General features: G+C 36.3%; 1 protein-coding gene across 4 annotated transcripts; it reads left to right on the plus strand.

The window, feature by feature from the left end:
* Positions 1-460: 460 nt before the first annotated feature.
* JCHAIN (joining chain of multimeric IgA and IgM) lies at positions 461-11,935 on the plus strand. 4 transcript variants are annotated; one of them, XM_025384936.1, is made up of 6 exons: positions 547-582; positions 924-1,011; positions 1,536-1,562; positions 5,212-5,335; positions 10,177-10,257; positions 10,927-11,935. In XM_025384936.1, exons 2-6 carry the CDS (start codon positions 948-950, stop codon positions 11,135-11,137), a joined length of 507 nt encoding a protein of 168 aa, XP_025240721.1. In that variant the 5' UTR covers positions 547-582; positions 924-947; the 3' UTR covers positions 11,138-11,935. The 4 variants fall into 4 exon arrangements, with proteins under 4 accessions (XP_025240723.1, XP_025240721.1, XP_025240722.1 ...); XM_025384938.1 differs by lacking the exon at positions 1,536-1,562 and having other exon boundaries at positions 461-582; XM_025384935.1 differs by lacking the exons at positions 547-582; positions 1,536-1,562 and adding an exon at positions 3,286-3,333 and having other exon boundaries at positions 847-1,011.
* The last annotated feature ends 288 nt before the right edge of the window (positions 11,936-12,223 follow it).

A 12,223-nucleotide genomic window follows, 5' to 3' on the forward strand; every position in this document is an offset into this window, starting at 1 on the left:
GATTACAGGCGCTCGCCACTGTGTGCAGCTCATTTTTGTATTTTTAGTAGAGACAGGGTTTCACCATGTTGGCCAGGCTGGTCTCCAATTCCTGACCTCAAGTGATCCACCTGCCTGGGCCTCCCAGAGTGCAGGGATTACAGGTGTGAGGCACTGTGCGCAGCTGAGTATCTACCAGTTTCTAATTCCAGTTCCATGTTTCAGCTTATAAAATAACTGAAAGTAATCAAAATATATATTTTGTAAGGTATATACAACGTATATATTTTGTAAGGAATATACAATGCGTATATTTTGTAAGAAATATACAATGCATATATTTTGTAGGTATATACAATGTATATATTTTGTAAGGTATATACAACGTATATATTTTGTAAGGTATATACAAAATATATATTTAAATCTGATAGCTTGGTTAATTAAGGACTAGTATAAAAAATTAGCATAAGGTACACTTGGGACCTTAAAGGACTTTCATTTCTCTCCCTTCATCTCTCCTCCTTCACTTCACTTCATTTATTATTCTAGGCATGGCAAATGTCAGATATCTGATTTGAAGACTAATATGAATATATCTAGGTAATAAAATGGAAAGTCCCTATTTCAACATTCTTAATGGAATCCTTCTTTGAAATTATTATTAGTCTTCTGGTTTAAACATTTATATAGTGTAAATGCAAAATAAAAATGATTGCATCAAATTATGGGTTTTTTTTTTTTTTTGGATGCTTTGCAAGAAAATACTTAAATGTGAGTCATACGTTTTTCCAGTTCGGCATTTAAACTTCAGACTTCAACCACAGTTGTGATTGTTTTTAGTTTGTTAGCTGCCTGGAGTGTTATTTTAAGAAAGCAGAAGCACCATCATTTGCACACTCCTTATAGATCACACACCTTAACCCTGACTTTTTTTGCTCCAGTTTTTCAGAAGAAGTGAAGTCAAGATGAAGAACCATTTGCTTTTCTGGGGAGTCCTGGCCATTTTTGTTAAGGCTGTTCATGTAAAAGGTATGTGATATTTAGAAAATCAAAGGAAAAATATAGGACAGATCTTTTTTTCAGTTTTAAACATTTATGCCTATGCTTTGGTTGGCCAGCAGGCCAGCTTCTTTTTCCTAACATGCTTTCATCTTTCTATGGCAGTTGTCTTTACACAGATAAGAATCTTTTAATTATTTTTTCTCTTCTATTAGTTATTTGCCTACTACAAACTAGAGAATAAGAAATTAGCTAACTACAGATAGTCCTACTTATATGAATGTCCACATTGAATCTTAAAAATCTGTAATCCTTCCCTTGAGTCTCTTAAATTAATATTCTGGAGAAGTGAAATAATAATTACTGTAAGTACAACATGGAATGCATTGGGATTTTATTTCCCCAAAGAGGCTGGTATTGGTTTTAACAGCTTTCCTGGATCTGAGCCCACAGATTTAATTATGACCCTTTAGCAATGTTTAATGTTACACAGGTTGCCTATAAATTGATGACTGAACTTTTATTTTGTTTATTGATCTTTCAAACAACTTCAGAAAATGGAATACATTCTGAATTTAGAGGTACAGTATTAAATAATTTTCATTTAGAAGGGCACATTAAAATTTGTCTGGATTGTTCCTATCACTGAGTCTGTGGTTCTTATTTCAAGACAAATAATGACAGAAATGTGATTAGGAATAGGCATTTTATATATATATATATATATATTATACTAATTTAGCATCAAGAATAACTTTCTAATGATTTAAAATATAAAATAGTACTAAAGGATGTACAACATAAGTATATGTACATATCTAAAAATATATGATATATATAATGGGGCTATTTCCCTATAAACCCTACAAAGTTGAAAGTTGAAAATATCAAAAGTATGATATCAACTTACAATGACTTTATAGGGAGGTAGCCCCATTGTGGCTGAGGATCATACTGAATGCATATCACTTTCACAGCATCATAAAGTAGGAAAATTGTAAGTAGAACCATGGTAAGCTGGGGACCATCTGTATAAAAAATAGCTATCACTTACTGAATATGATATTCTATGTGTCATGCTAATTCCTTTACATATAATATTCCATTTAATTCTCTCAGTAACCATGTGAAGATAAATACTATTATTACTTCTGACATACAGTTGAGCCAGTTAAGTCTTACAGAGGTGAAACAACTTACCAAAGTCATACAGCAAGCAAGAGAGTAAGTAGAACCCAGCAATCTGACCCTATAGCCCGCACTCCTACTATCCTATTCTGCCTTGTGTAAGGCAATCACTTTTTAGTAAACTCATTATGGTCATATCTAGCATATGTTGTTAAATCTATTTTCTTATTTGTTTGAACTGAATTACATTTAACAAATATTCATTGAACAGCTACTATGTGTCAGATGCTCTTGGAATAAAGTAAAGCACAGTCCCTAATATCAGGTTTGTTAGGAAAAATACTGCCTATTGGTGAGATCAAATATTAGACTCTAAGTCTTGGTGAATTGAAAGTATTTGTAAATTTTCTGACAGCTATGTATTTCTGATAGATATTAGGCTGCCTAATATTTTTATATATTAACTTCCCAGGTTTCTGGTAAGGAAATAATTATATGCCATAATAGAATATAGACATTTTCTATTTAAGACTTAATAGTTAAGTCACTCCTCAACAATCTGTATTTTTGGTCAGGCATTATGTGCTTATTTATGTTTCACTGAGAAAAAACATTTAAGAGTCATGGATACACAAGTAGAAAAGAGGACATCATTTAGGTCATTTTACCTTTTTCAGATGATAATGAGTTATTTCATTACCTTGAATTGACTCCATAATGTTTCTTTCCAATATTACACAGACTGTGTCAGAAGATTCATTAGGAACTTATGAATAATGGTATAATAATGCATTATAAAGTGCTTCAAACAATTACAAGTACAATAACAATGGTCTTAAAATGTTTTTGTAGTGGCTCTTATCATTAAGACTGAAATACTGCACTAGGTCCTCTCTGCTCTGGGAATCGTCTCAGGAACAGACTTCCAGTTAAAATTATAACTATTCTGATCATTTAAACTTTATAACTTGAATTCGTGTGCTAAATCTGTGTTTTTTTTTGGTTGAGGCTTAATGAGAGGAATTGTTAAAGGTCACTTAGCTAAAATTATACGAATAAAGCATGTTTAACATCATCGTTATTATTATTATTATTTTTTGAGATGGAGTCTCGCTCTGTTGCCCAGGCTGGAGTGCAGTGGTACAATCTCAGCTCACTGCAACCTCCACCTCTGAGGTTCAAGCGATTCTTCTCCTTCAGCCTCCCTGGTAGCTGGGACTACAGGTGTGCACCACCACGCCTGGCTAATTTTTGTGTTATCAGTAGAGACAGAGTTTCGCCATATTGACAGGCTGGTCTGGAACTCCTGAACTCATTATCCACCCACCTTGGCCTCCCAAAGTGCTGGGATTACAGGCGTGAGCCACTGCACCCGGCCAGCATCATTGTTATTATTAATTAGCACTCTTATTTAATAGCATTACTTATGTAAAGCTATTATTGAATTTTTAGAATCTGGTAATTTGCTGGGCACTCTGGCTCACGCCCATAATCCCAGCACTTTGGGAGGCCAAGGCGGGTGGATCACCTGAGGTCAGGAGTTCGAGACCAGCCTGACCAACATGGTGAAACTCGGTCTCTACTAAAAATACAAAAATTAGATGGGCATGGTGGCACATGCCTGTAATCCCAGCTACTTGGGAGGTTGAGGCAGGAGAATCGCTTGAACCCAGGAGGCAGAGGTTGCAGTGAGCTGAGACTGCATCATTGCACTGCAGCCTGGGCAACAAGAGTGAAACTCTGTCTCAAAAATAGAAAATTAAAATAAAATCTGGTAGTCCAAATCCAGATGATACAAAATTTCCTTTGTTTATTCCTTGCAATACTTATCAAGGTTGGGTGCGGTGGCTCTGTAATCCCAGCACTTTGGGAGGCTCGAGGCAGGTGGATCACTTGAGGTCAGGAGTTTAAGACCAGCCTGGGCAACATGGTGAAACTCCATCTGTGCTAAAAAAACCACAACGATCTAGCCAGGCATGATGGTGCACACCTGTAGTCCCAATTACTTGGGAGGCTGAGGCAGGAAAATCGCTTGAACCCAGGAGGCAGAGGTTGCAGTGAGCTGAGATTGTGCCACTGCACTCCAGCCTGGGTGACAGAGTGAGACACTATCTCAAACAAACAAACAACTTATCAGAACTTTTTGTCTAATATTCAGATTAGACAATAAATTTTGACATTCAAAGTTAAGGCTTTAATGGTCATATGTATATTTATTCATTTATTCTTTTTTTATGTATACAGGCATATTCAATTGAGATTGTACCTCATAATATTTCTAAATTGCTTTTGCAAATTTATAGCACTTTATGTCATACATACTCTATCTTTTAAAATAATTCTTTTTTTTTTCCTTTTTTTTGAGATGAAGTCTCACTCTGTTGCCTAAGCTGGAGTGCAGTGGCACGATCTTGGCTCACTGCCAGCTCCACCTCCCGGGTTCAAGTGATTCTCCTGCCTCAGCCTCTCGAGTAGCTGGGACTACAGGCATTCACCACTATGCCCGGCTAATTTTTGTATTTTTAGTAGAGATGAGGTTTCACTATGTTGGCCAGGCTGGTCTTGAACTCCTGACCTTGTGATCTGCCCACCTCGGCCTCCCAAAGTCCTGGGATTACAGGCATGAGCCACTGCACCCTGCTTAAAATAATTCTTATAAGAAATTTAGTCTTTATTATTTTTTATTGAATTATGTACTATGATAATCTGTTATGAAAAGGCAGATAATTGTGGTAGAGAGTATTTAAAAGTCATACAAAATAAGGTTATCTTGGAGGAAAACATGCCTGTTCTTAACTATAATACAATTTATACAAAAAAATTTTAAGTACAAATGAGAGTTCAGGAAGGATGTGAAAATCAGAATTATTTCATCCCAGATTCCCATACCCTGGTTCAAGAAAAAAGTGAAAATTCCTTTTAGAGTACTTTTGGATTTCCTTCACTGTGATGTAAGATTCTGCTTAGAGAACAAATGGATAAAGCTGAGACAAACCAACCATAAAACTATTTTTCTGCAGGCAAGAAAGATAAAATAACTCAATACAAAATATATAAATTGACATTTGTTTTCCTTTCTTTGTAATACGTTTACCTTTCAAGCTCAAGAAGGTGAAAGGATTGTTCTTGTTGACAACAAATGTAAGTGTGCCCGGATTACTTCCAGGATCATCCGTTCTTCCGAAGATCCTAATGAGGACATTGTGGAGAGAAACATCCGAATTATGTATGTGGCATTCCATATTCTTTTTTTTCCTGTTCTAAGCAGAGATGCTTTCTGACACTAAGCATTGTTTGAATGTAATACCTACATCTTTACTCCTCTTTTTGCTGTGTAGCACTTTACATCAGTAAAGAATTGAATCTTGTGAATGAGCTTGAGGCAATTTTATTGAAATTAGAGGTAAGAATGAAAGATTATAGGCAATCTAAAATCAGTGGGCTACATCAAATTATAAACAAAGGCTGTTATCTAGTCATCAGCATGCACTGTTTATATGAAGTTATTTCTATTTATTTATTTTTGTTTGCTTGTTTTTGAGACACGGTCTCACTCTGTCACCCAGGCTAGAGTGCAGTGGCAAGATCACTCTTACTGCAGCCTCGAACTCCCAGGCTTAAGTGATTCTCCTCAGTAGATGGAACTACAGGCATGCACCACCACACCTGGATAATTTTTTATTTTTCTCTAGAGACAGGGTCTCACTATGTTGCCCAGGCTGTTCTCGAACTTCTGAGCTCAAGCGATCCTCCTGCCTTGGCCTCCCAGAGTGCTAGGATTACAGGCCTGAGCCACCACGGCTGGCCAAGTTATTTCCATTTGAATCAGTTGCCCTTGATCAGTTCAAACTGAAACTGCAGATAACACTAAAGTCTTATTTTGTACCATATATAGATAACTGAGTCTTTTACACTGTAATCAGATGTCTGCATCGAGATAAGGCAGACTGATCACATTAACTAATTTGATTCAATCTCACTTTTAGATTGGATTTCAGATATTCATTTCATTTCACACACAGTCCAGAGTTATATGCTATATAGCTCTTTTTCAATAGCAAGAATGCTGATACTATTTGAGAAATTAGATTTCTATTGGATCCAATCAGTTATAAGTTTTCCTTGTAAACCACTCCTACCTTAATAGTTTTTCCCCAATCAAATCTCCTATAGAAAGAGAACAAGGCATTCCATTCCTTTCAATCAATGGGAAAAGTATAATGTGTTTAAGAATTTTGTTTTAAGTTCTGTCTGGGACACTTAATAGCTGTGTGTTCTTGTATGCAAGTTACTTATCTACTTTGAACTTCAACTTTTTCATCTTTAAATGAGGAAAAAAATCACACTTAACTCATAGGATTATTGTAAAAATAAATAGACAATATTCCTTTTAGAGCTTATGTATTTCTGGGACATATTAAAAAATATTTACTATTATTTATTCACCTAATCTATGTGCCAATTATTGTCACTATCCTGCTTAAAAGCCTTGTGATGGTTTCCCCAACATTGATCTTAGGATGTATTACAAATGCCTCAGCCTGACCTACAAAGCTTAGCATAACTCTCAAGATCATCCATTGCCACTTTTCTTTTACTTTATGTTTAAAAATTCAGCACTACTGGGGCTGGGCGTGATGGCTCACGCCTGTAATCGCAGCACTTTGGGAGGCCAAGGCGGGCAGATCACCTGAGGTCAGGAGTTTGAGACCAGTCTGGCCAACATGGTGAAACCCCGTCTCTACTGAAAATACAAAAATTAGCCGGACGTAGTGGCAGGTGCCTGTAATCCCAGCTACTCGGAAGGCTGAGGCAGGAGAATTGCTTGAACCTGGGAGGCGGAGTTTGCGGTGAGCCGAGATCGCATCATTGCTGCACTCCAGCCTGGGGGACAAGAGCAAGACTTCCTCAAAAAATAAAAAATAAAAATAAAAAAATAAATAAATTCAGGACCGCTGTAATGTCTCTATTTCCCCACATTCACAGTGCTTTTATACTTGTTAGTTCCTCTGTTTGAAGAACTCTGTCCCACCCCTCTTAGCCTAGTTAACTCCTTCTCAATGTGCATGTCTTAGTTCAGCCATCACTTCCTCTAGCAGGTTTTCTTTGACCACTGAGATCCTGCCCACATAGCTTCGTGTTAGGGACAGAACAGCTGGAGTAGTGGGTAATTGGAAAGAATGGCATACATGACATTGGCACTTAAGCCATGTTGAAGAGTGTCTATCTTATGTTTAAACCTCCAGGAGATTTTTAAAATGGCTCTCCATGATCTTCTAATTCATCTTTTTATTTTATGAAATGACTCTTTTTATATTACATTGTTTACTGAAATCAGATAATTTAGATACTTCATGACACTTTGCCTGATGTGTTGATCTTCCCTGTTCTGATTTCTGAAAGTATATTACCATTGCTGTGCCATTATGGTATTATTATTATTATTATTATTATTATTATTATTGTTATTTTGAGATGGAGTCTCCCCCTGTCACCCAGGCTGGAATGCAGTGCTGCGATCTTGGCTCACTGCAACCTCTGCCTCCTGGGTTCAAGCAATTCGCCTGCCTCAGCCTCCCCGAGTAGCTGGGACTAAAGGCACGTGCCACCATGCCCAGCTAATTTTTTTTTGTACTTTTAGTGGAGACAAAGTTTCACCATATTGGCCAGGCTAGTCTCAAACTCTTGACCTCAGGTGATCTGCCCACCTTGGCCTCCCAAAGCACAGACATGAGCCACCATGCCTGGCTATTTTTTTTTTTTTGAGACAGAGTCTCACTGTGTTGCCCAGGCTGGAGTGTAGTAGCATGATCTTGGCTCACTGCAACATCTGCCTCCCGGGTTCAAACAATTCTCCTGCCTCAGCCTCCCGAGTAGCTGGGACTACATGTGCGTGCCACATCTCCCGGCTAATTTTTGTATTTTTAGGAGAGACAGGATTTCACCATGTTGGCCAGGCTGGGCTTGAACTCCTGACTTCAAGCAATCTACCCGCCTCAGCCTCCCGAAGAGCTGGGATTACAGGCATGAGCCATCATGCCGAGCCTGCCATTATGGTATTATTCCCAACTCCATTACTTACTAAAATGATGTGACTTTGGGCAAGTTACTTAACTAAGTCTTTTTCTTAAACTTTAAAAAAAGGGATAATTATGTATGTATGTGTGAATATATACACATACACTTTATAGGATTGTGAGGATTAAATACAATAATTCATAAAAGAACAGCATTTGGCTTATAGTAGCCTCTCAAAAATGTTTATTACCTTGTCTTTCTCATTATTTAAAGCTTTTTCTGATATTACTAGAGTCTTTACAGTCTTGTTAAGAATAGATTCATTCATTCATTCAACAAATGTTTATTTAGTAACTGCCAAATATTAAGGGTTGGCGGTGGGGATAAAACAGTTTATTTAAAATACAATCCATTTCTTAAGAGAATTTATAGTCTAACAGGAAACCTTAAACAATTAAAAAGGCAATTACAATTCTGTATTGTAAGTGCTATGATAGGAACGGGCATGGGTTGTTATAGGAGCACTGAGGAGGGGTACCCAGTCCAATCCTCAGGGAGAGGAGAAGGGTGGCAGTGGGAAGCAGGAAAGGGTGTTTGGAATAAGTGGTGGGATGGATGATGGCTGTCAGCCCAATAGGAGTTTGCTGGCTAAATGTGTGTGGGGAGTGAGAGAATTAATAGGTGGGGCAGGTCATTCCGGGAAAAGGAAACAGGATTGCTGTGAGGATTATATGAGATCATCACATAATATGCTTAGCATAGTACCAGGCACACTGTAACCAGTATTATATGTTAGAACTGTTATTGTTAAGATGGGAGATGAGAAAAGCATGGCACGTTTGTGGAATTGCAAGTGATTGTTTACAGCTGGCATGCATTGTGGAGAGTGACATTGTGAGAGATGAAGCTGGAGAGTTAGGGGCATATTAGGATGTGCCTTCTATGCTATTTTGAGGATACCCTGTTATCTGTGGAGAGACGCTAGAGGTTTTAAGCAGAGAAGGAAATTAAGCTTGCATTTTAGAAAGGACGTTTGGCCATAATGTGACCAGTGCTTTGAAGGGGTCAAGACAAAAGGAAGACATTGTTATAATCTAGGAGAGGATAGTGGTGTCCTGAATTAAGGCAGTAATAATGAGAAGAGAGGCAAGTGGATGGATTTCACACATGAAAATAATTAGAATCAACCGGACTGTGAGATTGAGTAGATATGTGACGGAGGAGGATTCAGGTATGATAACCAGGTTTCTGGCTTGGATGGTATTGCTAAATACTGAGTTAGGAAACACAAGTTTTTCGTTGTTCCTTTTGGTAGGGAGGGGCATATGAGAAGGAATGATGACTTAGATGAAAAAAATTTTAAAGTTAATGAAATCACCTGAACTCGTTGACAATCATTATCTAATTTTTCATAGGACATCACAATGAAAAAGTTCCAGCTTTGCTACTTAATTTTTGTGTGAACTTGGGTGGACCACTAACCTCTCCTATTTATGACTTCCTCTCCTCTAAAATCTGGATAATAATATCTGTCTGTCCATTTCACAAATATTGAACATATTCCATATGCCACATACCTAGCTAGGCACTGGGAATATATAAATGTTTTTACTTCAAGGAACTTACATAGCCCAAGGAAGCAACCACTCTGTAGACAAGCAACTATGATATGGTATTCAATATAATAAATATATATGAGCATTAATGAGACTGCAGAGGAAGAAGTTTGTTGAAGGGTGAGGATAACATCAATATAATTATTTCAGAGGTAAAACCTGAGTTGAGTTTTAAAGGAAAAGCAAAAATTTGCCAAGTCAGCAAAGATAGTTGACAGCGGAGTTGCTGTGAGGTTTATTTTGAATGAGACATATTTAAAACATAGCAAGTTACTATAAAAATCTGAGTAATGGTATTACTCTAGAGTGCTTATAGAGTGCTAACTACAATGATAAGTACTGTTCTGATGAAATAGTGGCGGTATACCTATTACCAAAAACAACAATATCTGTATTTCATTGTTTTAACTTTGTTTTGTTTATTTTCTTTTAGTGTTCCTCTGAACAACAGGGAGAATATCTCTGATCCCACCTCACCATTGAGAACCAAATTTGTGTACCATTTGTCTGACCTGTAAGCTATATTTTTTTCCATAGTAACATAGATGTGGAAGTTAATAGCTTTTAATTTTTTCCTTGTAAGAATGTTTTTCAAAATATGTTGGAGTATAAACATTTACAAATATAATCTGAACTTTTGAATACATTAATTCCTATGTTAATTATTAGGTATCATAAATTCATAAAACTTTGTCACAGATAAAATTTATCTATACATTTTTTCTAAAGAAAAAATTATTGGCATTCATAGAAAGGCCAATTTCTCTTAATAGTTCAATAAGTAGATTTGATCTTATGAACAGGCAGGTGTTTCTTTGGAAATGACAGACTCCAACATCAATTTTTTAAAAAAAATTCTCCCGTTCTTGTCGCTATAAATAACTTGTTTAAACAGGTATACAGTTGGGAATAAGCCTAACACAGTAGAAATTGCTGTATGGTATAGATAAAATAATCGTATTATCACATCATTAATCATATTGCTTATTTTCAACTAATATACATTAAAGATTGGAAAATCCCATAAGCTCTTCTGTATTGTAGAGCTTCTTATGTCTGAAAGGAGTCGTCCTTTGCTGTCATGTCAGAGCTGCAAGAACTAATTGATTTTGGATTGAAATGTGTAGTTGCATTTTGAGACAGCATTTGAGGGGATTGTCTAATGCATGTGTTTGCTTTTCAGCTGTAAAAAATGTGATCCTACAGAAGTGGAGCTGGATAATCAGATAGTTACTGCTACCCAGAGCAATATCTGTGATGAAGACAGTGCTACAGAGACCTGCTACACTTATGACAGAAACAAGTGCTACACAGCTGTGGTCCCACTCACATATCGTGGTGAGACCAAAATGGTGCAAACAGCCTTAACCCCAGATTCCTGCTATCCTGACTAATTTAAGTCATTGCTGACTGCATAGCTCTTTTTCTTGAGAGGCTCTCCATTTTGATTCAGAAAGTTAGCATATTGATTACCAATGAATTTGAAACCAGGGTTTTTTTGTTTTTTTGTTTTTTTTTTGGATGATGTAAAACCAACTCCTTGCCACCAAAATAATTAAAATAGTCACATTGTTATCTTTATTAGGTAATCACTTCTTAATTATATATTCACACTCTACGTATCAAAATCTGCCAATTATCATGCTCACCTGAAAGAGGTATGCTTCCTTAGGAATACAGTTTCTAGCATTAAACAAATAAACAAGGGGAGAAAATAAAACTCAAGGAGTAAAAATCAGGAGGTGTAATAAAATGTTCCTCACATTTCCCCCCCCTTCTTTTTTTTTTTGCCTTTGTCTTGGAGAGTCAGAGCTTCTGCATTTTCTTTACTATTCTCTTTAAAACAAGTTTTACTGTGTAGAGAATACATATGTATAAACATAGGTCAAATATATGTCTTTATTAGGAAAATAATAATCGGAAAACATGTTCTAGAACTATTTACAAAAATAATTTAAGATGAAATCTCTAATATTTATAAAACTAGCTAAATAAATGCATAATTAAAAATATATTTGGACATAATAGACTTGGAAGCAGATGATACAGACTTCTTTTTTTCATAATCAGGTTAGTGTAAGAAATTCCCGTTTGAAACCATCCATTTTGTAACTGAACCTTGTAAAATATATGTATTTCTTGGTACGTATTCTCTAGCACAGTCTGAGCAATTAAATAGATTCATAAGCATATACCTGTGTGAAATAATTTGTTGGACAAATTTTGCTCATGTTAACTTTATGTAAGTTAACTTGCTATTGATGAACGGTTTGTAAGTATGATGTAACGATGCATTAATTACAGAACTCATACATGTACATATTTGAGGTGGCTTTGCCATTTTATACCCATAATTAAATAAAAGGGCAAAAATCCCTCCTGATAAATACCATGTTTATCATGGTACATAAAACTTCTTTATGGCAGAAAGCCAAGGCCAATTGACATATATATTTAAGGGTACTATGGAAAGTAAATGC

Source organism: Theropithecus gelada, chromosome 5 (genome assembly GCF_003255815.1).
Source record: "Theropithecus gelada isolate Dixy chromosome 5, Tgel_1.0, whole genome shotgun sequence".
NCBI classification, from domain to species: domain Eukaryota; kingdom Metazoa; phylum Chordata; class Mammalia; order Primates; family Cercopithecidae; genus Theropithecus; species Theropithecus gelada.

What these genes read in the sequence shown, in the direction of transcription:
- JCHAIN (XM_025384935.1), top strand. Translation starts at nt 948, where the DNA reads ATGAAGAACCATTTGCTTTTCTGGGGAGTCCTGGCCATTTTTGTTAAG. An exon ending in GAGAGAAACATCCGAATTAT is followed by an intron (nt 5,336 to 10,176) that starts GTATGTGGCATT and finishes ATTTTCTTTTAG; the next exon opens with TGTTCCTCTGAACAACAGGG. An exon ending in GTGTACCATTTGTCTGACCT is followed by an intron (nt 10,258 to 10,926) that starts GTAAGCTATATT and finishes TTTGCTTTTCAG; the next exon opens with CTGTAAAAAATGTGATCCTA.